Source organism: Struthio camelus, chromosome 2 (genome assembly GCF_040807025.1).
Source record: "Struthio camelus isolate bStrCam1 chromosome 2, bStrCam1.hap1, whole genome shotgun sequence".
In the NCBI taxonomy this organism is placed as follows: Eukaryota; Metazoa; Chordata; class Aves; order Struthioniformes; family Struthionidae; genus Struthio; species Struthio camelus.
Window position 1 is genome coordinate 148,994,514 of NC_090943.1, and position 20,493 is coordinate 149,015,006.

General features: G+C 42.4%; 1 protein-coding gene across 7 annotated transcripts in view; it reads right to left on the bottom strand.

The window, feature by feature from the left end:
* Positions 1 to 1,317: 1,317 nt before the first annotated feature.
* The window catches only part of ESRP1 (epithelial splicing regulatory protein 1), a 38,123-nt gene continuing 18,947 nt past the window's right edge, over positions 1,318 to 20,493 (bottom strand). Inside the window, exons 12-16 of one of the 7 annotated variants that reach the window (XM_068933020.1) lie at positions 19,493 to 19,679; positions 17,471 to 17,639; positions 11,664 to 11,736; positions 6,347 to 6,452; positions 4,174 to 4,791 (exon numbers count right to left, since the gene is read on the bottom strand). In XM_068933020.1, coding sequence (XP_068789121.1) covers positions 6,378 to 6,452; positions 11,664 to 11,736; positions 17,471 to 17,639; positions 19,493 to 19,679 — 504 coding nt within the window. In that variant the 3' untranslated portion in view covers positions 4,174 to 4,791; positions 6,347 to 6,377. Of the gene's footprint in view, positions 4,792 to 6,346; positions 6,453 to 11,663; positions 11,737 to 13,542; positions 13,630 to 17,470; positions 17,640 to 19,480; positions 19,680 to 20,493 lie in introns of those variants that run through there. The other 6 variants (XM_068933019.1, XM_068933021.1, XM_068933022.1 and 3 more) reach the window with 6 other exon arrangements.

The following is a 20,493-nucleotide window of genomic DNA, read 5'->3' on the forward strand; positions in this document are numbered from 1 at the left end:
AAGCACAAGCTTTGCCTTTTTCATTGAGATTTGCTGCTTCCTGGCAGTATTGGTTTTAGGATCTCGCCACTTGCAACCGTGCAGAAGTTCAGCAGTTCTGATGTTCAGGGCGGTCGACAGTGATAAAAGCACCATGAAAAACGTTGTTTCCCCGGAGAACCGCACTACTACGTTTCGGCCAGCAGACGTACACAGCTTGGCGTAGCAAGTTACTAATTATGAGCTGTAAATGCTTCGTGTGCACAGACTTGGGGCGTTCATTTGCAAGTTATTTTAATCAATACGCATTTATCTTCAGTTTGCAATCTTTGAAAAGAAAACAGCCAAAACCCACAGACCAAAACATGACTAAAGACTTAAGGTATTTGACGTTTTAAAATTTATTTGTTTTTGATGGCTCCTGCTGCGCTGTAGGAAGTCGGGAATGAGAAACTTCACTGCTGTCAGACCTGGCAAAATATGCACTTACAGCAGCTCTTCTTGGGGTGGCTGCTGAAAAGTCTTCCCCTGATAAAGAGAGGAGACTCTTATCTACTTTTTTAAAAAATGAGCATTTCACACGCAAGGCACCAGATGTCATTAAAGCAAAGGGGAAAGTTTCAATGGGCCCCTGCTCCCAGCGAGGAGGAGCCGCCGGCGGGAGCAGCTCAGGGTCCCCGCGCGGGAACGCGCCGGTCCGTGCTGCGCACGCAGGCGGCTGCCTGCTGCTGCGGGCGCCGCAGAAACGGCCTCCCACCACCCCGGCTTCAGGCTTTTGCCCTAGCGAGATGTTACAGTGAGATTGTTCCTCCTTACATCACTCGTCTTGCAAAAGCGCGCATCAAGATGCAAAGGAGTGAAAATTTAAGGTGGAACTTTCAGGAACTCCTTCAGGCTCAAAAACAAGTCCTCTCCTGAACGTTATTTTAATAGAAAACAAATCATGAAAAAAATTCTCTTATTTTTGTTAAATAAAGTGTGTTAAAACAAGACGGGGACTGTAAACGATCCTAGTCAAACAGCGTAACACCATGCCACGCAGACTGGCATACTGACCCCACAAAGCACATGAGCATTAGACGAAAGCCTACTGAAAGAACAGTTCTTAAAAGTAAGCTCTTACAAGAACTAAGTGAAGTATGCAAATATTCAGGCTAAGATTTTTAATTTGGGAAATTTAAAGTACAGGACACTGTGATTTCTTCTACTCAGTTGAAAAAAAAAAGAAAAAAGAGAGAGAAACAGGATGAAGATGTAGCAGCCTAAATATTGGCTACACTTTTATCAGTGTTGAACAGAGTTATTCCTTAGGTTATTCACGTTAATAGAAGGTAGAGTATGTGTCCATAATTTATTTATTTTTTTAACATATAAACCCAGCTGATTTAAATACAGGTTTTACTAAGACCACAGAAGGTGATTTCCTCCATATAATACAATAATTTTGAATATAGTCTATAAAAGATTATAGTATATATTTTCACAACCTTTTTTCAGATTAATTCCAGTTATTACCTTCATATTACATACTATTTACACATCTCAATACCTGAGTGCCAAATTCACACCTTGCATCTTACTTTATAAAACCAGACGAGAGGGTTCGTGAAGAAAGCGGTATCATCACAGATGACACCCACGCGGGAAAGCGGGATCAGCTGGGCCAGCGTTGCCTCCCCGGGCAGCCTGCAGCCCTTCTCAACCGCCCTTCCTACTAGAGGGCTTGTTCCAGTGTCTCCCCTAATCGCCTCACTGTCATTCAATCCATCTCTCCTTGCCCTATCCACAACAGGAAGAATTTATTCCTTTTCTCTTTATAGCCCTTTTTTTTTTTTTTTTTAAAAATATAGTGTCATCATACCTATCCTCAGTCTCCTTTTCACCAAACTAATCAAATGCTGGCACCTTCTGCATTCCCTTGGGAGCTTGTTTTCAAGTCCTGAGTCCCTTCTGTTCACTCTTCATTTGATCCACGTCTTCCCGTAATTTTTGTGCTAGTTGTTAGATGTAATGTTTCACTGACATTTTACCAGCACCGCACAGAAGACTTGAAAGACTCCTAGCGTGTTCCACACACAACTTCCGCTGCTGCCACTCGCTACGAGGTTTGCCTTTTTCCCTCGAAAGCACTTCAACGTTGTTACTTGCATTCAGGTTTTCTGATCTATTTTTCCGATCCTTTTCCTGCCCTATTGCTTTCCACCCAGTCATTCCCTAGCTGTATTTGTGCAGTTGGAGTGCTCCTGTGCACTTAACAAGCAAACACACTATTTCGCCATCATTCCCCAAGTGGCTTATACAGACCAATTTTTCCTCGGCATAACTATTAATTTAGCATTGCGCTCCAAAATTAAAGGTAGAATCATCTTTCAAGAAAGAGAAGTTGGAAATAAGATTTAAAAATATTTCGCATCTCTCAATCTGAGAGGCAACAGTAGAAAATCCTGCTCAGTGTAACTCACGTTCACAAAATAGTGATTTAGAAGAATATCTAGTCAAATATACCAGAAATCAACAGCGTAAGTTTTGCTAGAAGAAAATATAAATCTGGATTACTCATGTTGCAGGGTTTTTTTGGGGGGAGGGGTAAGAGAGGCACACAGGAAAAAAGAGAGGGAAGAATAGGAGAAAAATGAAGGGAGAAAAACTATTAAATTTTTTTTATATTAGCCTTATCTGTAGTATTGCTCATCTTGACTGGACACGGTTTCCTACTTTGCCCCCTTTTCCCCCCCCCCTTCATACTTACTTTTGTTGATACCTAGGAACTATCGCTGACTGGGGCTTAAGGCAAGTAATATCCCTTTAGGAGGAATGCAAGCATCCAGTACCAAGAATGCTCTACAGAGACCATTCAGGACCCCTGAGAGCCTCCCAGAAAAGTAGTAGAATTTTTTGTGATGTTTACTCTTGCCATCTGCCTCTGCTGGATTTGGGGAAGCTAGGGAAGAAGAGGAGGGGAGGCAGGCCCTGGAGCACTGGGCACCCGCTAGCCAGCCCCACAGCGGACGCAACCTGGAGCAGATGCAGCAGACTTCGTTCATGGGGCGATCACTGATAAAATAGATTTAGGCCCTTCTTGGGCTGAAGCGTTGCGATGCCCTCTTGTTTTCTTCTTGTGGGAATATCCAAAAGATGGAGTGCAAAGGTACAGCTTTTCCCTTCCCCAGAGCTCAGGCACAGTTATTGCATGGCCAAGTCACAGTTACAGTTAAGAGAGGCTCCCAAGAGAGTGAAAGAGGCAAAAACCTGAGCTTGAGCTCAGCCACAAGGGCGTTCCCCAACAGACTCAAGTCCCAGCTTCTAGGCTCTGCCCCATACTGTTGCAGCATTATGGAGAGTCTCAGAGTAAAACGCATAAGCAGCACTTTAGGCACCTCTCTCGCAGAAAGGTGTCAACTGCAGGATGCGCCAGCCCTCAGCTGGGTAACACCTGAGCTCCTTTCTGGCTCAGGGCTGTGCTTTTGCAATATAAGCAGCACAAACAAGAGCCCATGGAATAAACACATTCCAGAATCAAGCTCCAGCAGTATAGCCAAGCAGATTTTTGTAGAGTTTTGTGTTTTTAAGTAATGAGACAGGTCAGTTTGCCAAATACCTTATCTTGTTTGGCAGTAACATTCTCACTTGGAAGATATCCTGGAACACACATTTGACAAGGGTTGCTTGTGGCCAATGTCAAGAACAGATCAGTTTGCAATCCCCACTTCTGCAAGATTTATTTTCAACATGACAGAGGACCTGTCCCCACTTATGTCTTTTAGCCTGAAAAAGACTAATTATTTTCTTTGCCAAGGCTAGCAGTTGTGGGGTAAAGTATACTTCTTACAGCTAGCAAGGACCACACAAACTACCATAAACCCTTTTTAAGATCACAGCTACATTAGACTAGGAGCTAGACACCAGCTTCTGTACCCTACTGCAGACCCTTCCTTGAAGTAGGCTGGATGCTAGGTCTGACAGAGCAGGATTATTTCTTTAAGATATAAGATCAGTAATCATGGAACAGGGTGTACAGAGCAGAAAGTGAAAAAAGAAGAATTACATCATGTGAGAGAAGTTAACTGCACTTGTTTTCTTGAGATGCAGTGTGATCAGAGTTTGCAAATGTCTACCCCTAGAAGTCATTTAAAACCTAAATACCTGAGTACATATAGGTAACATACAAGGTAAGAACCAGAAACAAAGCATTTTAACATCCCACACTTCTTGTATTTTACAGAGTTACAGCATTTTTTTTTTCCTTCAGGTAATCTTTTACATTCCTAACCCTTCTTGTGCTGTGTAAAATAGGCCTGATTAGAATGATATGTCAAAGTACAGAGGCTTCTTTTGCACAGAACAATCAGACAAATATGTACAAGACAAGAAAACAATGTTTTATAAAAATGTCAAGTGCACAGTTAAGAGGTCTTAAAATACATATTTTAAAAACTTTAAACAGTGCAAAATTAGGTAAAAAGCCTTTTTTATATTTCAGATAAAGTAGATTAGACTCTGTAGATTCAGGATAAGTTATTTCTGTGTTAAGAGCAGCTTAATACTTTATCAACAAGAAACCCTCAAGGACTTGAGCGATTTCATCACCTGTGCTCTCAGTGAAGGGCTTAGTGGTCTGATGACAGTGGTTGTGTGTCTGTGAAAATTGTGCATTAACTTTTAAGAAGTTAGAGGTCCATATGCTGAGTTCCAAAGCTCTGGTGATTTTTCTTCAGCACAGCTGGCTTGACCAGTAGTAAAACTGGGAATGTAATCAAAATCTCCATCTAGGCTTGCTGCATTTGTTCAAAACATCAGAAAGTTTGGAGGAACCTGCGTGAAATACAGAGTTGAGCAGGTCATTGCAAACCTCATGTTCAGAGCAAGTCTTAGTTTTTGATTTGCAAGAGACCAAATCTTTACTGAAGGATAAGCTTCAGTTTTCATATTACATATGTAGAATTCCAGTGAAGTTTTCTATTCAGGAAAGCAGTGTTTCACCAAAAATAAGCCCGACTTCATTTAACACTCCTTAGTTTAAGGTGAAGTTTTACCATCAACTTCAGAATGGAAATACCATTACCGCCCCTCACTGCCTGCTTGCCCTCTGCTGTCTTCCCACCTCTGTGCTGGCAGAGGTGTGCTGTAAACTGGATTGGGTGCAAACTTCCTAGAAGATAAACCCTTTTCTCCATCTTGGTTATTCTTCCAGTTGGCTCAGTTTCCCTGACCAGGTCATTGCATAGCAGCACCTACACCGGCACGGTGCAGGTATGGAAACAAGCAGCAAAGGGCAGACGGGAGGAGGCCTAAGATGGTTTAAGCTAAGATGCTCCCAAACATCTAGTTACCACCACAGACTATTGTATGGATGGAGGCTCACTTTATCAACCCAAGCAAAAAACAGCTTGTTGACTGACTAGTTGAGACCGTTTCCTACTTTAAGGGGTCGGCTGAGTGCAGTGCAGCATATATAAGAACAGAAGTGACAGGGATGTTATAGCTGCAGGTGAAGATCTTGCCCAGAAATGGATTACACTCTGGGCTAAATTGCCTTTATTTCATAGAAAAAGAGCAAAAAAAAAATCACCCTTTTATATTCATTTGCAGAGAGAGTGAAGAGAGTAGAGGAAAGGGCACAGAAATCTCGTCACTTCTCCTTTGACTATGTATTTTTAAAAGACTTGAGACTACAGAAGCATTTTTGTAAATATACTTCCAAATCCTGCTCTAGAACTACTGCACATGATAAAGCCCACAGTGCAGCTGTCAATACACTGCTCTTTAGTTCAACTTCCATTTTTCTGCACAAATGCTTTCTGGGTGACTTCACCCTTTGACTGTTCCTGCACAAGAGTATCAAGTAAACCAACCTTGAAAGGCTAAATCAGGAAGCTCACAAAAGCAAGAAAGTAGCTGCCAGTCACACAAACCGAGTCTTTGTTGCTAGAATTTTACCTCAGCACAAGGTTTCAGAAGTAGATTCTATTGTTACCCAAAAGAGTAGGTCATTCTGCCTAATCAACATTAAATCCACTTCTAAAAGCTGCAGTGCATTGCTAGCAGAAAAAATGTCATCTCCACATTTTGCATCTTAGAGAAAAGTCTCTGAAGAGTTTTCAGGAAAAAATCTCAGTCTAAGAATTAAATCTTGAGGTAGCATGCATTTGGAGTCCTAGGAAGGACACAAAGTAGCAGCCCATGACAAGATTAGAGTAGCCAAAATCCTTTACGTAAAGGACTTTGGATCTGACATTCTGTGGACTATGGCAGAGAACAGCCCTGTTCCCAGGGCAGCAAATGAAATATTGATGTCAAATAAAACGTTTAACTGAAGCAAACACTCACAATACACCCAAGCCCATTTCCTCAGGTTTGTTCTCCTTACCTTCTCTAGGCAAGTCTAACTGCTGGGACCTTTAAATGTAAATCCATTCTTTGGACACTGTCCTGGCCGGATCATTTGTGTATACAAGTCCATCCTCTGTTGCATGCTACAAACACAAGTTAAGATAGAAGCAATCAGAAGCCAAAGTAGTGCAGAAGAGAGCCAGCAGCTGGCTCTGCTACCTGACCTTTATTAAAGCTCTGGGCAGATATCAGAGTTCAGGCTACATAATTAGCTATTTGTAATGCTCTTGTCACCATGGTATCAAGACCAATTCAACAACAGAAACTGCACTGGGATAATCAGCCTCCTCTAACAGTGCAACACATGGTACACACAGGATCTCATTGAAGATCATCTCCAGACTCTGGCAGTCACAACTGACTGGTCTCAAGAGAGCACCTTGAGAGCAGCAACAAACATCTCCTATACAGCCTGACCCACAGGTATTCAAGGTCTCTAAAGGAAAGTTTAGTGAATTCACTATAAGTGAATCCTCAGTTTACCTTGGAAATTATCTTAATACTCATGCATGCCACTTGCTTCTCCTATGTATCTCACAAATTTCAAGACAAGACTCCCAAACAAACAAAACCAAAGAAACCAGTACTTAGTCAAACCCACCTAGATCATTTGCTTTATCTCCTGTGCAAGCCTTCAAAACACCCATCATTTCCAGTAGCATTTTCATACTATTGCTTAGACCTCTGATACCCTCCCCAAACCCCACTAGTTCCCAGACATCCTCCACTTTCCTCCTCCAAACCTACGGATATGAAAATACCATGGGAAGATTTTCACTGGGGACTGTTTGTCTTTCCTTTGTTTGCTTATATCTTTGCTTAAATCCCCAAGTTAAAAGGACATTCGGGAAGACTAGTGCTTTAGAGCCCAACAGCTACCTTCAAGATGTCCTCTGTAGTTGGAGGAAGGGTCAGGGGAGAAGCTTTCTCTCACAGACAACCTACAGTGGAAGCCTGTACTAAATCACTTTAAATTACTCTGCTTACTAAATTAATACCCAAACTTTTGAGTTCTTCTCTGAACCTTTTAAGCAGGCAGCTGGCATATTTGCCTACAAGCATATGTTCCTACTGCTGTTTTTTGTTTTCCCCAGTTCCCACCACTTGTAAAGCTTTGGATTATTGTCATACAGCACAACATTAAAGGGGATTACTCAGTCACAGCAGGCATACCAGACACAAAACAAATCCAGACAAGAGCTATTCCTGGACACTGTGTACATAGGCTCATGGTTTCTCTCCAGGCAAAAAGGTCTTCAAGGGGTTTCACTAAGCAAATCCAACTGAACAAGGTCTAACATTGCTACTTCAACAGTGAAGAACCATCCATGCCTACAAGAGCAGAGTTTTTAACTAGGAGATTCCTGTAACGCTTGTTCATCAACACAATATTGTTTTCCTGGGTACTTTTGTGATTATTCTTCACTGGGGCTCCATGAGGTAGCAGAGATGGATGAATGCTGAAGATAACACTTGTAATTACTTAGATCACTTTGGAGCCTATTATGAAAAATAACTATAGGAAGTTTAGATTTTTATGCTGTTGAGTAGCATCTTCACACAAACTTACCACAAAAGCAATACTTTGTATTAATGATTCCCTGTATACTTTTTCCATAGTATTCATAATCCCACAAACCTCTAATAAAATCCATTCAGCTTTTCAAACACAAAATCAGAGGGTCACCTTATGACACTAAGTAGGCTGAAAATGAGCATCTTCCCCAGTGCATCACTCAGCTGTGCAACTTATTGCCGTAGAGAGCTGTGGGCAAGCACAAAGTTTTTAAATTAAATTTGAAGAGTGAGGAGATGAAGCAATGAGAGGCAGTTGTGCTGGGGGTGCTCAGCACAATGGTTTGGATGCGAGCTCCAGGCCAGTGCTCTCCATTACCTGCCAGTCAAATACCACTGAAGAAGCAGCCCTCTATACACCTCCTGGCAATGCTAAGAGGGCAATGTTTGCTTTTAATTTAGTCCATTTTTATGGACTCTTCAGGCATAGCATCTGTAGTGGTCAATGGCAACTGCCACAGGTTGACAGTGAGTGCCATAAAAGGACATACTTGCCTATCATGCATTCAAGAGTAACAAAAAAAATACTCTAACACCCAAAATAGTCATAGTTCATAGGTGTTATGGGCTTTGTTATTCTTTGTCATATCCTCCATAGCCTTATTATAAAGGCCACAAAAGTGCATCTCATTAGACTTTCTAAAAAAACTTATAGAGTTTAACAAGTATCCTCTATGGGCTAAAATGGCAGGCAATCTGTATGAAATTCCAGCTGCTGCTAGACACAAGTGTATGCCATGTATAAAAAGTCCTTTTTTGGTCTCATTAAAGATGTTCCTCCACAGTATTTTCATTGCATAGCTTCATAAAACGTGTCATTAACATTAACCCTGCTGGCCAGACAGATCAAGCTACAAACACATTCCCTTCCTACCCCAAAGGTAATTTGTACATCCAAGATGAAACAGAACACTAAGAGGACTTCAGCTATAGAATAGTCTGTTTTTCTAGAATCCATACACAAACCAACCTGTTACTTCTGAAAAGTCAAGTGAGAAGTAAAAGAAGTAAAGATAGACATTTTCTAGTTCTTTGCAGAGTTGTTTCTTGTTAAAAAAACCCAACCCCAAACCAAACCTTGATGCAGCTTTGAGGTAAGCTAGTTTTAGCAGAGGCAAGGCAGAAATAGCTTACTTCACTTAAGAAAAGTAAAGCCCGCACCCCAAAAGCCCCCACCAACACTGCACAACAAAACACACAGCTTGTGCAATCTAGCCTTCCTTTTTGAAGCAACAATACAGCCCTTGTTCTCAGCAGGTGCTGCTGTCCAGTTGAAGTGCCCCCGCCCTTGCTGACAGACCATATGAAGAGACCTTGCAATGTTGGGCCACAGCATCCTCAGCTGGGTGTCCTGGGAGAGGGCACTCCCACAGGGAAGGGCTTGCAAGGTAAGCTGGACCAGGGAGCACTCCCCTTCAATACCCACCCCAACCAGGGCCCTCAGCTGCTTTAGCTGAAGTCAGGCACCTCTGAAACAGCAGCTATTCAGGCTAAATCCGCTGGCTTTGCACCGAGACACACTTGCTGATTTGTTTACATCAGCTTGGAGACAGAGGCAACAGCTTCTGCAACAGGCTGGACTAGGGCACTATGAGGTCTAGCTCCCACACCAGGGCAATATATGAATGTCCTCACCATCTCCATGCTGCCCCACAGGTGAGGGCCCACAATCGCTGAGAGCAGCACTGGTGGTCACATCTCAGCATAGATGAGCCGCCACTAGAACGTTTCACCTATTTGCACAAAAGGCATTAGGAGTAAAGAGTGTCCAGATGGGGACAAGGTAAGTAGCTATTCTAGCTTATTTTTTCCTCGTTAAACAAAACCCAGAAACAAGTACTTGCATATTTCAGCCTGGGGTCAGAGAGGATTTGTACAGCCATTCTTAATAGGTACATACTACCACATTATGATGCAGTGTCAGACATTAAGTCAATATAACTCAAAATCAAACGTGATATGAAATGTTTCCCAATGCAAACTTTGTCTGCTATGAACCGATCCCTCTGAGCTAATCAGCCACCAGACTGGCTTTTATTTCGAGTACCACAATCTCAGAAATATTGATTGGAAAAAACATGATTAAGTTCCAGAAATCAGTTTTTGATATGGGAACAAGTTTTCACATGTTCTAAGGGTTGATGTCAGAGTTCCAACAGCATTTTGAGTGCCTCAAGGGATCCCAAACATTCATCACAAAAGCCTATGTAGGAGCATTGAGAATCACTCTCTAATTTCCTAGCATTTTTCTCCATTATACATTTGCTTAATAGAGGCTTTTAATAAAAAAAAAAAAAAAAAAAAATCACATCTCCCTTTTGCATATTAGTGGCTGAAAGTTAGGAGCAGTTGGCATATGTAACCAACCAGCTTTTCTGATCTCTGCCAACTACTCCGCAGGTCAGTCAAGAGACTCACAGACATACCCAAGACTATTTGCACTTAGGAACAGATATATGCGTATATGCTGTCTACAGGTTTCAGTTCCATACCTGCAGATTTTCTATTGCTATTTTTCCTAAACTTGTTCAGGGCTGCAGAAGAAGTCATAAGTATTGACTATTTTCAGTTCTGTGACAGAAGATACTGATTGACAGCTTGTATTAATTTTGGTACTGTAGGCCAGGTCCTGTATTGCAGGTTAGCCTCATTACATAACCCTCAAGCTGCTATAGAGAGAAACACCACTAGGGAAAGGCATAGGAATAATAAAAAAGCAGAGGGAGAATGGGCAGGGGAGAAAGACGACTAACCTACAGGACTCAGTTTATTAGTTTCAAGATCAAATTAGCTTTCTTCTTCGCTAGCTCCAGGAATCCCAACAGACCCTGAGGAACATCACAAGGTCTGACCCTACAACTGGCACCTGCAGGTGGTATGGTGGTGGGCTCTCCACATCACCCTCACACACAGGCTGCGTGAGCTAGCCGTTTCTCTGACGCAAACCACCTTCTCCCTGCACCCAGTCTCCTGCTGGTCTAGAGAAAGCAGATCCTCAGCATGGAGTCCTGTTACTTTGAGATCAATGCCCAGTCCTTGAAGTCGCATTTCTCATAATGAAGACTGCCTTTGCCCTGAAGAGCTTGCCACCTAACTAAAAAAAAAAAAATCCAAGTTGGAACAACAATTCAGATCAAAACACTTCCTCCACCTTCAGTTACACTGAAAGCAGGAGCTGTCTGTCACCAAATCAGCCTCCTAAAAGCCTCAAGGAAGTTTGACACATCACCCCGGTGTCCTATCAATAGGAGATATTTTCCACTACCCCTTGGGCTGACACTATGTGCACATACACATAAACCTGCAGCACAATGACAGTAACTTTTTCCTATTTTAAAGGAAGAAAAATCATTAACTTAGCGAATATCAGAGGTGAGTGAAAATTTATAAGGTCATCAACGAAACAGATGGAAACATTTAGATGCCCATGTGTCCCATTTAATCATGGATAAACACTACAGACCATGTTCTCAACAGGATAGGCCTCTGTTTAAAGAAAGCTGTCAGCTCTAAGAAGCCTTATTCCAGGATCAGACCAGCTCTACTTCTGGAAACTCAGAAAGCTCACTGGAAACAAATGCCATCCACATTTAACGGGATAACTTGCCACCCACTCAAAGCATATCTAACTAGTCTGCCCACTGTGTAGTGGGCAACTTCCTGCCCATCTAAGGCAACAGTAGCATGACAACCATAAACAGGAATGGAGCCAAAAGTACCTGCTGGCGCAGAGGATTGCAACGGTCTGCCCTGAACAGCATTGGGACTTCAACATCCGCCAGTAGAAGGCTGCTGAGTAAACAGAAACATCCAGCAACATATCTTTGCACCCTCATTCTGAGCTTAACCAGCCTTTTTACCTGAATGTTAAAGAAGAACGAGTGGATGACAAGCCCCAAGGCACAAATGATTGTCTTTCACACTAGTGAACTGTGTTCTTGCAAATAAGCAAATGGAAAAACCCACTATCCTCAAATTGATCCTTGCACCCAGTTTGCAATATTGCAACATTAATTAATCCCACATACTAATCCGAACATTTTACTAGACAGCAAAGAAGTGTTAGGAACTGACAGTAGGAACAGTTAACTGAACATTAATCATTCAGTGTATTAAGTGAACAAAAGAAACTTGGATCTTTAAGTAGAATAAAGAGTTTCCATGGTGGCATTTTGTTTGCTGGGAGAAAAAGGTTAGTCACTGCTACCAGTAGCAGCAACATTTCTACAACTTTATGAATGCTGAAGAAAGCTTTCTTCAGTCATTATATTATCCCCATACCCAGGTATCAGTGGATGAGGGCATTACCTTCTATTGCTTTTCACACACCAAGATAGTTCCACTAAAACCTGCCCTTGAAGGGACAGTGATCACAGAATCACAGAACAGTTTAGGTTGGGAGGGACCTCTGGAGATCATCTAGTCCAACCTCCCTGCTCAAGCAGGGTCCTCTAGAGCACATTGCACAGGATCGCGTCCAGGCAGGTTTTGAATATCCCCAGGGAAGGAGACTCCACCACCTCTCTGGGCAACCTGTGCCAGGGCTCTGTCACCCTCACAGTCAAGAAGTTTTTCCTCAGGTTCAGATGGAACTGCCTGTGCTTCAGTTTCTGCCCGTGGCCTCTTGTCCTGTCACTGGGCACCACGGAGAAGAGACTGGCCCCATCCTCTTGACACCCTCCCTTCACATACTTGTACACCTTGATGAGATCCTCCCCTCAGTCTTCACTTTCCCGGGCTAAACAGGCCCAGCTCCCTCAGCCTGGCCTCATAGGAGAGATGCTCCAGTCCCCTCATCCTCTTTGTAGCCCTCCACTGCACTCTCTCCAGTAGTGCCATGTCTCTCTTGAGCTGGGGAGCCCAGAATTGGACACAGCACTCCAGGGGAGGCCTCCCCAGGGCTGAGGAGAGGGGCGGGATCACCTCCCTCCACCTCCTGGCAACACTCTGCCTCGTGCTCCCCAGGAGACCATTGGCCTTCTTGGCCACAAGGCCACACTGCTGCCTCACGATCAACTTGTTGTCCACCAGCACTCCCAGGTCCTTCTCGGCAGAGCTGCTTGCCAGCAGGTCAGCCCCCAACCTGTACTGGGGCATGGGGTTATTCCTCCCCAGGCGCAGGAGCCTGCGCTTGCCTTTGTGCAGCTTCAGGAGGTTCCTCTCCGCCCAGCTCTCCAGCCTGTCCAGGTCCCTCTCAATGGCAGCACAGCCTTCTGGTGGGTCAGCCACTCCCCCCAGTTTAGTATCCTCAGCAAACTTGCTGAGGGTGCACTCTGTCCCTTCCTCCAGGTCATTGATGAATATATTGAACAAGACTGGACCCAGCACTGACCCCTGGGGGACACTGCTAGCTACAGGCCTCCAACTTGACTCTGCACCACTCACCGTTCTCAATCCACCTCACCGTCCACTCATCTAACCCACACTTCCTGAGCTTACCTACGAGGATGTGACAGGAGACAGTGTCCAAAGCCTTGCTGAAGTCCAGGGAGACAACATCCACTGCTCTGCCCTCATCTCCCCAGCCAGTCATGCCATCAGAGAAGGCTATCAGATGGGTCAAGCATGATTTCCCTTTGGTGAATCCATGCTGACTACTCCTGATCACCTTCTTGTCCTCCATGTGCTTAGTGATGATCTCCAGGATGAGCTGTGATGGTCTCTCCCTACCACTGCATTCCTTCTCTAAGGAAATAGAGTAGTAGTTAGAGCTGTCCCTGCTGTTCTAATCTCTTTCAAGCCACCTTCACTTAGAGTGAGTCATCAAGGGCAGATTCGCCACCGAAGGTGAGAGGGATTAACTGGAGAGTTGAGATGGCGATTTTTTTGACAAATCCAGGATGGAGATCGTTACCTATCCTTGCTCATAGTGAGACAAAGAGTCCCATGTTCAGCCACTTCATTGAAACATGTGAACACCACCATTTACTGGACCGTGGTTATAAGCCACTAGTAGGCTTTTATCCTCAGTGAAGCCATTCACTAGAAGTATGATCTCACACAATCCAAGGCACACTTTTCAATAAGTGAGTGCTGCAGTCTAAGAGCTGTGGTCTAGAGCATTGCTATGAGTATAAAGCTGATGAAGAGGTTTTGTTTCTAGCTGCTGCTGTTCTCCATCTGTGACAGATCTCCCAGGCTAAGTACATATATGGTTACTTCCTAACCTAGTTCTGTCAAGTGATCCTGGTTAGCCAGAGAGAGATGCAAATAAAGCCATTAGCAGCAGCTCTGAACGATATTACTCCTAACCCTGCCCCCTTGTTCCAGCCTTCTAGTTTTGCTGGTTTAAACTGGTTGTCACTTAATTATGCTCTCATACAGATCTGAGCAGTGATCAAGGCTAGAAAAAAGCCTCACTTGTACTTGATTTTTTTTTTTTTTGTAAAGCCAATTAGCATGTAGACAATAAAAAAACAATACTTAATCCATGGCAGGAGGATGTAGAAGCAAACAGATGAGAACACCAACAGATTACCCTGGATTTCCTTATGCAGGAAGTGTCAGAATCATGCCTTTAACTACCAGACAGAAAGAATGCTAATGTGACTCACTCCAGAAAGGAGCTGCACACACAGAGATAGGACAGGGAAACAACCTCTCAACCCAAACTTAGGCACCATTAGACTATTACAGCTGACTACAACTACATACTCTTTGGAAGAAACTCATGCTCATAAGCACTACCAACTTTTTTTTTTTCCAGATAACAAGGACTTCAGAGACTAAGCACACACATTTACCTACCCAACTTGGTTCAGTAGTACAAGCTTTTACCATAGGATGCCAAACAAAAATACTCTTGCAGTTATTTTGAGTTCAAGGACTTCCTGAAGCAGATGCAGTTCTGTGTATTCACTAACTCACAATGGGATTTCCTGCCCTGAAGTTTATCCAGTTTGAACCCATTCCAATTTTCAGCTTCCACCATATTTTGGCAAGGAGTCCCACCAGCATACTACCCACTGAAGAACAATCTTCTGCTTTACCCTAGCTGCCGCCCCATCTCCCCCAAAGTTGAGTTATGTTATGATTTAAGTATTTTCAACAATTTTTGAAGTTTTAAAAACTTCACTGTTTAGGAATGATCAAAGTGACACCCAAACTGAATACACAGAGAAAGAGTAAACTTACTATTTTAAAGTTACAAATCCTGCAGCAGTAGCTTTCAAGCTTGTGTATGGTAAAGTTCCCATAGCACATGCTAACACTTGTCTAGTATTGCAGTTACTCATTACTTTCAAAATACACATATGCAGAAACTGGTACATCTATCCAGGATTAGATAAAGAAATCTATCTCTCCCATGAATCCTTTTGTTGTTCTTTTTCTCAAGAGCCTGGAACTAGGCAGAAATAAAGACCACTGATTTGCTGTCAGAACATGTTGCCAGATTTAATTACAAGCTGAACAGAGATATCAAAGACTGACAGATCCCAAATAACTTGTTCTCCCTCCTTACTTAGCTGTAGTGAGCTACTAATGAAATCTTAACAGCACAGAAGGCATCCTTTTGTTTACATTGTAAAACTTCATCACCAAAGCCAGAACAATATTAAGAGTCTGAGAGTTTCAGGGATTTCTGATAGATACAAGAAAATCCAAGTCATTTTTTTACCCCTTTCCTCCCTATCCAGGTTGAGTACTGTGTGGAAAACAGAATTAGCTATTACAAAGCAACTTGACCTTGCAAAACACCTTTTGGCAGCAGGTCAAAGACACTTTCCTTATTTCCATAAATATTCACTTGCTAGATTTATGAACCATCGTCTGATCATTAGCCACCAGCTCTGTATTGCTTTTCCATGTACATGCATTTAAATGCATCACTTAGTACAGAGGATACCCCATTCTTTTCTGCTGAGAATTCACATTTATTTGAATTAAATTTCAGAATCAAAAAACTTCATTTAAGAAAGTTCTGACTGCTCTGTTAAAAGGGGACCCAACAATTTTTTTTTTTTTTTTTTTTTTTTAAAAACAAAGCATGGGAACTTGCTTGAACAGTGAGAACATATCTTATATTTCTAACATACATCAGCTTCAAAGGATCATCACCACCATTAGACACAAACAAGTGGTCTGTAAATCAAGTGTGCTCCAAATGAAAAAGCAACATCCAAATACCAAATAGATAAAATGGAAAGAAGCCAAGCTTACTCTGGAAATTCTACCATCTTTATAAAAAAAAGTACTTGTAACTGCCATAAACCACTCATATGTAGTTTTTAAGAAGAGTACACAAAGGTAAAAGGTGAAAATAAAAGGGTGTTTTAACTTGGGATTGATCAGTCTAACCAACATACATGTCATCCACAGCCAAAGTAGCCAGTGGCAGGACTCTTGTGGGATCCCATTCAGTGAAAGGTTCCCATAGAGCCTGATCTTTAGTCTGCAGGGACCAATCTATTACTCTATTAAGGGGGGCAATATCTCAAACTCAGTACAAATTACTGTTTATTTTGAATTAGAATTGAAGTTGGTGTTCTGATGACCCACAAAACTGTTGAGAAACCTACTTTACTGCTGGTGCAAGTTTGGGACTTTATTTTTCTTGATCTTACATTAAAGAAGTTGAGTTTGGTAACATGTTATCATAATCTTATGACAGACATGAAGGCATTCTAAAAATCATCTCAGGAGTAAAGAAAACTTACATTCTAGTGAAAAAAACAGATAGGCAGCTCACAGATATGCTTGTTTAAATTAAAGAAGCAAGAAAATCTTGGTCATCTAACAGGTACTACAGAGTCCACCCTCTTCAACAACTTCAGGATAGGTAGCTATTTGGACCCTTCTCTTAGCATAAAAGCTATCATAAGAATCTGCTGAAAAGCTTCTGGAGTTCTTTAGCAGGTTGCCTGACAGATGAAGAGGGGTTTACGGCTGACAAGGAGCCTAGCTCTTTTCCAAGGCCTCATAACTGCAGCAAGAAAGTGGTATCAAGAGTTTTCATCCTGCAGGAGACTGTTAACACCTGCAGAAGAGCCAAAGGCCTTTCACGAGAGGGAGGCTAAGGCTGGGAAGAACTTCAGACATATTTGTAAGAATACTGCATTGAAGCATAAATTACCAACAGAATTTTCACTATAAAGGTCAAAAGTTACTTTATTACAGGAAGAAAGAGGCAGAATTTTGGTAGAAGTCATTATGATAGACCCCAATCTATCCCTTCTGGAAAGAAGGTGAGGGGCTTCTTTACATAGGCAAGGAGGAGTACTGTACACACTAGTTCCTACCAGGGGCACAGTAACATGTATCCAAGAGATATGTTAGAGCAGGGGAAAAAAATTTCCTGCTTTAACTGGTTAACTTTAAAAAAAACCCCACAAACAAATTGCTACCTGAAATACTCTAAAATTTGGGAATTCCCTAGATACCCTGAAATTGTTTCCCTGAACAGGATACTAAACAAGCTGTTGTGGCAGCCCAAGCCTTTAGCTTGACAGACAATGTTCTTTTGTGAGCTTTGTGCATTTGCTGTAAAAGGCTTCTTTGTTCCTGCTTGGTTTCTCTTCTGCTTTACCTGGGATAGTAGGCCGCATAGTTCATGAAGAGCTGTGCCCCAGCAGGGTAGTACGCTGCGGAGGGCTGCAGCGTTCGCGGGTTCAGAAGCATGGATGGCTGATATAGGGCAGCTTCTGTCGGCACAACTGCAGCAGGAGCAGGAAAGGAGTAGGAAGGGGGTGAAAGGCCTAAAGGGAACAAACAGAAAGTAGATTAAGACCTTTCAAACCCCAGCATATGTATGGTCTTCATTAGCAAAGCAACCCTGAAGTGAAGGGCCTTCACAAGTTCAGGGGCTTGCTCATCCCAGAAAATAAGTCTCTGGGCCACTGACGTAGCTCGACCATAAGGCTAAAAGTCACACGTAGTCAAAAGCAAGGGTTAGTAATACACAAAAAGACTCCTTGCGCTCTGGGAATAGGGTGTCTTTCTAAAGAGATCATTTTTCTCCCCTCCTGTTTAATCTAGGCTCAGATTTTAATAAAGTGTCCATTAAAGACGACCGGGACTCTTCTCTGAGAAAACTTCAGCACCCCAAAATCTACTTAATATTCCCTAGTGCAGAAGGTATCTTTTTGGCCTGATGCTCTCTGTCCCCCAGACTGCTCTATCTTCAGTTAACCAGCAGGAGGGTGGAAAAGCCATGGCTTTGCTGCTTCTCATACAAACACTCAGTTCAAAAAGGTTTGCAATTCAAGGTGTTTCAGCAGGATATGAGGCCTTACATGAACTCATGAGTCCCTTCATCTCCCTCCTTCCCTTTTTCTCCCGCTCTCCCTCCCCAGTATTACAACAGTGAATGTACAAAAGCTTTAGGTACCCCTGAACAACAAAAATAGTGAATTATTTTAGAGCCAGTTAGTGGCTCACTGGCTTGTGGGAAGAGGCAGTGACACAGCAGAAAAGCATTATCTGAAGAATACATCACTTGTATTTGTGGCTAGAAATGGGAACAGTGCAACCTAAGAGGTTCCCAAAGTTTGGGACTTCACTCTTGAATCTGCTCCAGGAACTCAGGAGACGCTTCCTATACTTGTCTAGAACAGCTGTCACGCACAGGACATCACTGCACATCCCTACTTGGATAAATGCGTCATCGCAAAGAGGTCTGCAGCTGACTAGCACTTATGTTCAAAGGACTAGCTACAGGTCTACTCTCACAGCTCAAGAAGAAACATTCCCAAGAAGCCTGTCAGATTTGTTAACCTGACTAGAATTTAGAGAACATATCATTTCTTTAAAATATACATATGCAGAGAGAAAGAGAGCGCTCCCATACCTTGACTATGCTGCCGTCTGTGACCTCAGAAACAAAACATATTTTTCCCCATAGGCTGAGATTTATACTGTCTGCATGCTTCGAAAGTTCTTAAAACTTTTCCCCCCCAAGTCTTTGTCTACAAGTCCCCATTCATTCTAGAAGCTCTGAGGAACATAACTTTCTTTTAAACATAGAATACAATTTCTGCAATTCTCCCAGGCCAAAGCTACGTGCATTTTACTTCCACACAGGCAACCTCAATTTTGTACAAACAAAAAGCTACAGAGGAGTTCAGTTAGTAGTGGTTCAGTAGGTAGAATACTCGCGGTCAAGTCTTAGAGCAGAGCATTAATAATGGTTTCATAAGTTCAGTTTTGGAAGTGAAAGGGGAAGGGCTTTTGACATGTTCACTATGATAAAAACGTAAATACAAATCAGTTTAAATGGGAAACTTATTTAAGCCCTAGGCAGTCAAATTACTTTTCAGAGTCATGGCTCACACCGGCAAAGCTGAGTTTCAGGAAGGGGAGAGGAAGTTTGCCAGTCAGAAAGCAAGAGTAATTTTAAAATAGTTCTTCAGTCATAGCAATCCACAACCAAAAGGAAAAATAATGATTGCAAGCTGCTGATGATTTAAGATGAAGAGGCCTTATTTTACCACCCCCATTTGACACTCCTCGCCAAGAACCAGAATCGGAGTCAAAAAAGCAGCTCCAACACCTACCCGCATACAGTGTAGAGCATTGGCAAGACCCATGCAAAACTTACATGGTAACTTACATGGTGGTGGGGACAAGCCATTTCGATTTAAAGTGCCCCCCATTAATACAAAGTTCATCTCCTCAGCAGAACATTGAAAGACTTCAATATATCTGTCCTTCATAGTCTTCTTATGACATTTCTGTGCAGCCAAAAAAGCTCGGTCTGCAGATTTCATCTGAATAAAAGCATCTCCCGATGGACGTCCCTACAAACAAAGCAGACAGATGTTTCTGGAGCTCCCACGAGGTATCAATGTAACAATACTTTGTGCCATTAGAAGCAGTCTTTACAGCCATACTTTATTTATAAGTCTCCAAAGCCAAGCTCAGTCATCCCCAGACTGCCTATTGTGGCTCTCGTTTAAACACTCCTCCTCAGAGTCTCCCACTATTGCCAGTGAACCCTAGTCCGTCCAATATATCATACAGGCATTTTCCTGACTTGTGCTAACTTCACTGAAATAGTAAAGTAAAAAAAAAAAGTTAAGCTATACTGTAACTTGAACCATGTTACTTCCATGGTTAAAAACCAAAAACCTATGGAAGATGTCACACTTCCCAGGAGAACTTTGGTAAAACTTGGTGTCAACTCATGAGTTTAAGAACACACAATTAGAATATCTGATCCACATTTAATTACCTTTGAATTTTAAAATTCAAAGGTAAATACAGCCTCAAGTGCCAAGTTAAGCAATTTTTTTTTGTTAAGGCTGATATGGGCTGGAATATTTTAGGAGGGTGCTAGGCTAAGGCTGATAAAGAAGGTGGGCTTGGTATGCATTTGTGGGGAAAATACAGCCTTCCAGACAGCTATAAGTGAGAAGGGTATACAATTGGGAGGAACTATTTTAGCCACACACAGCTGTTGGCTTGAAATAGCCAAAAAAGAAGGTAGAAATCTGAAGTCAGCTCTAAATTAAGTTTTGGGCCAGTTCTTCTAGTTTGAGAAAAGAACTACATTGCCATTCTTTACACACTTGTTCAGGACTAATGGACGGAAGCCAGAAATGGTGGGAGTAG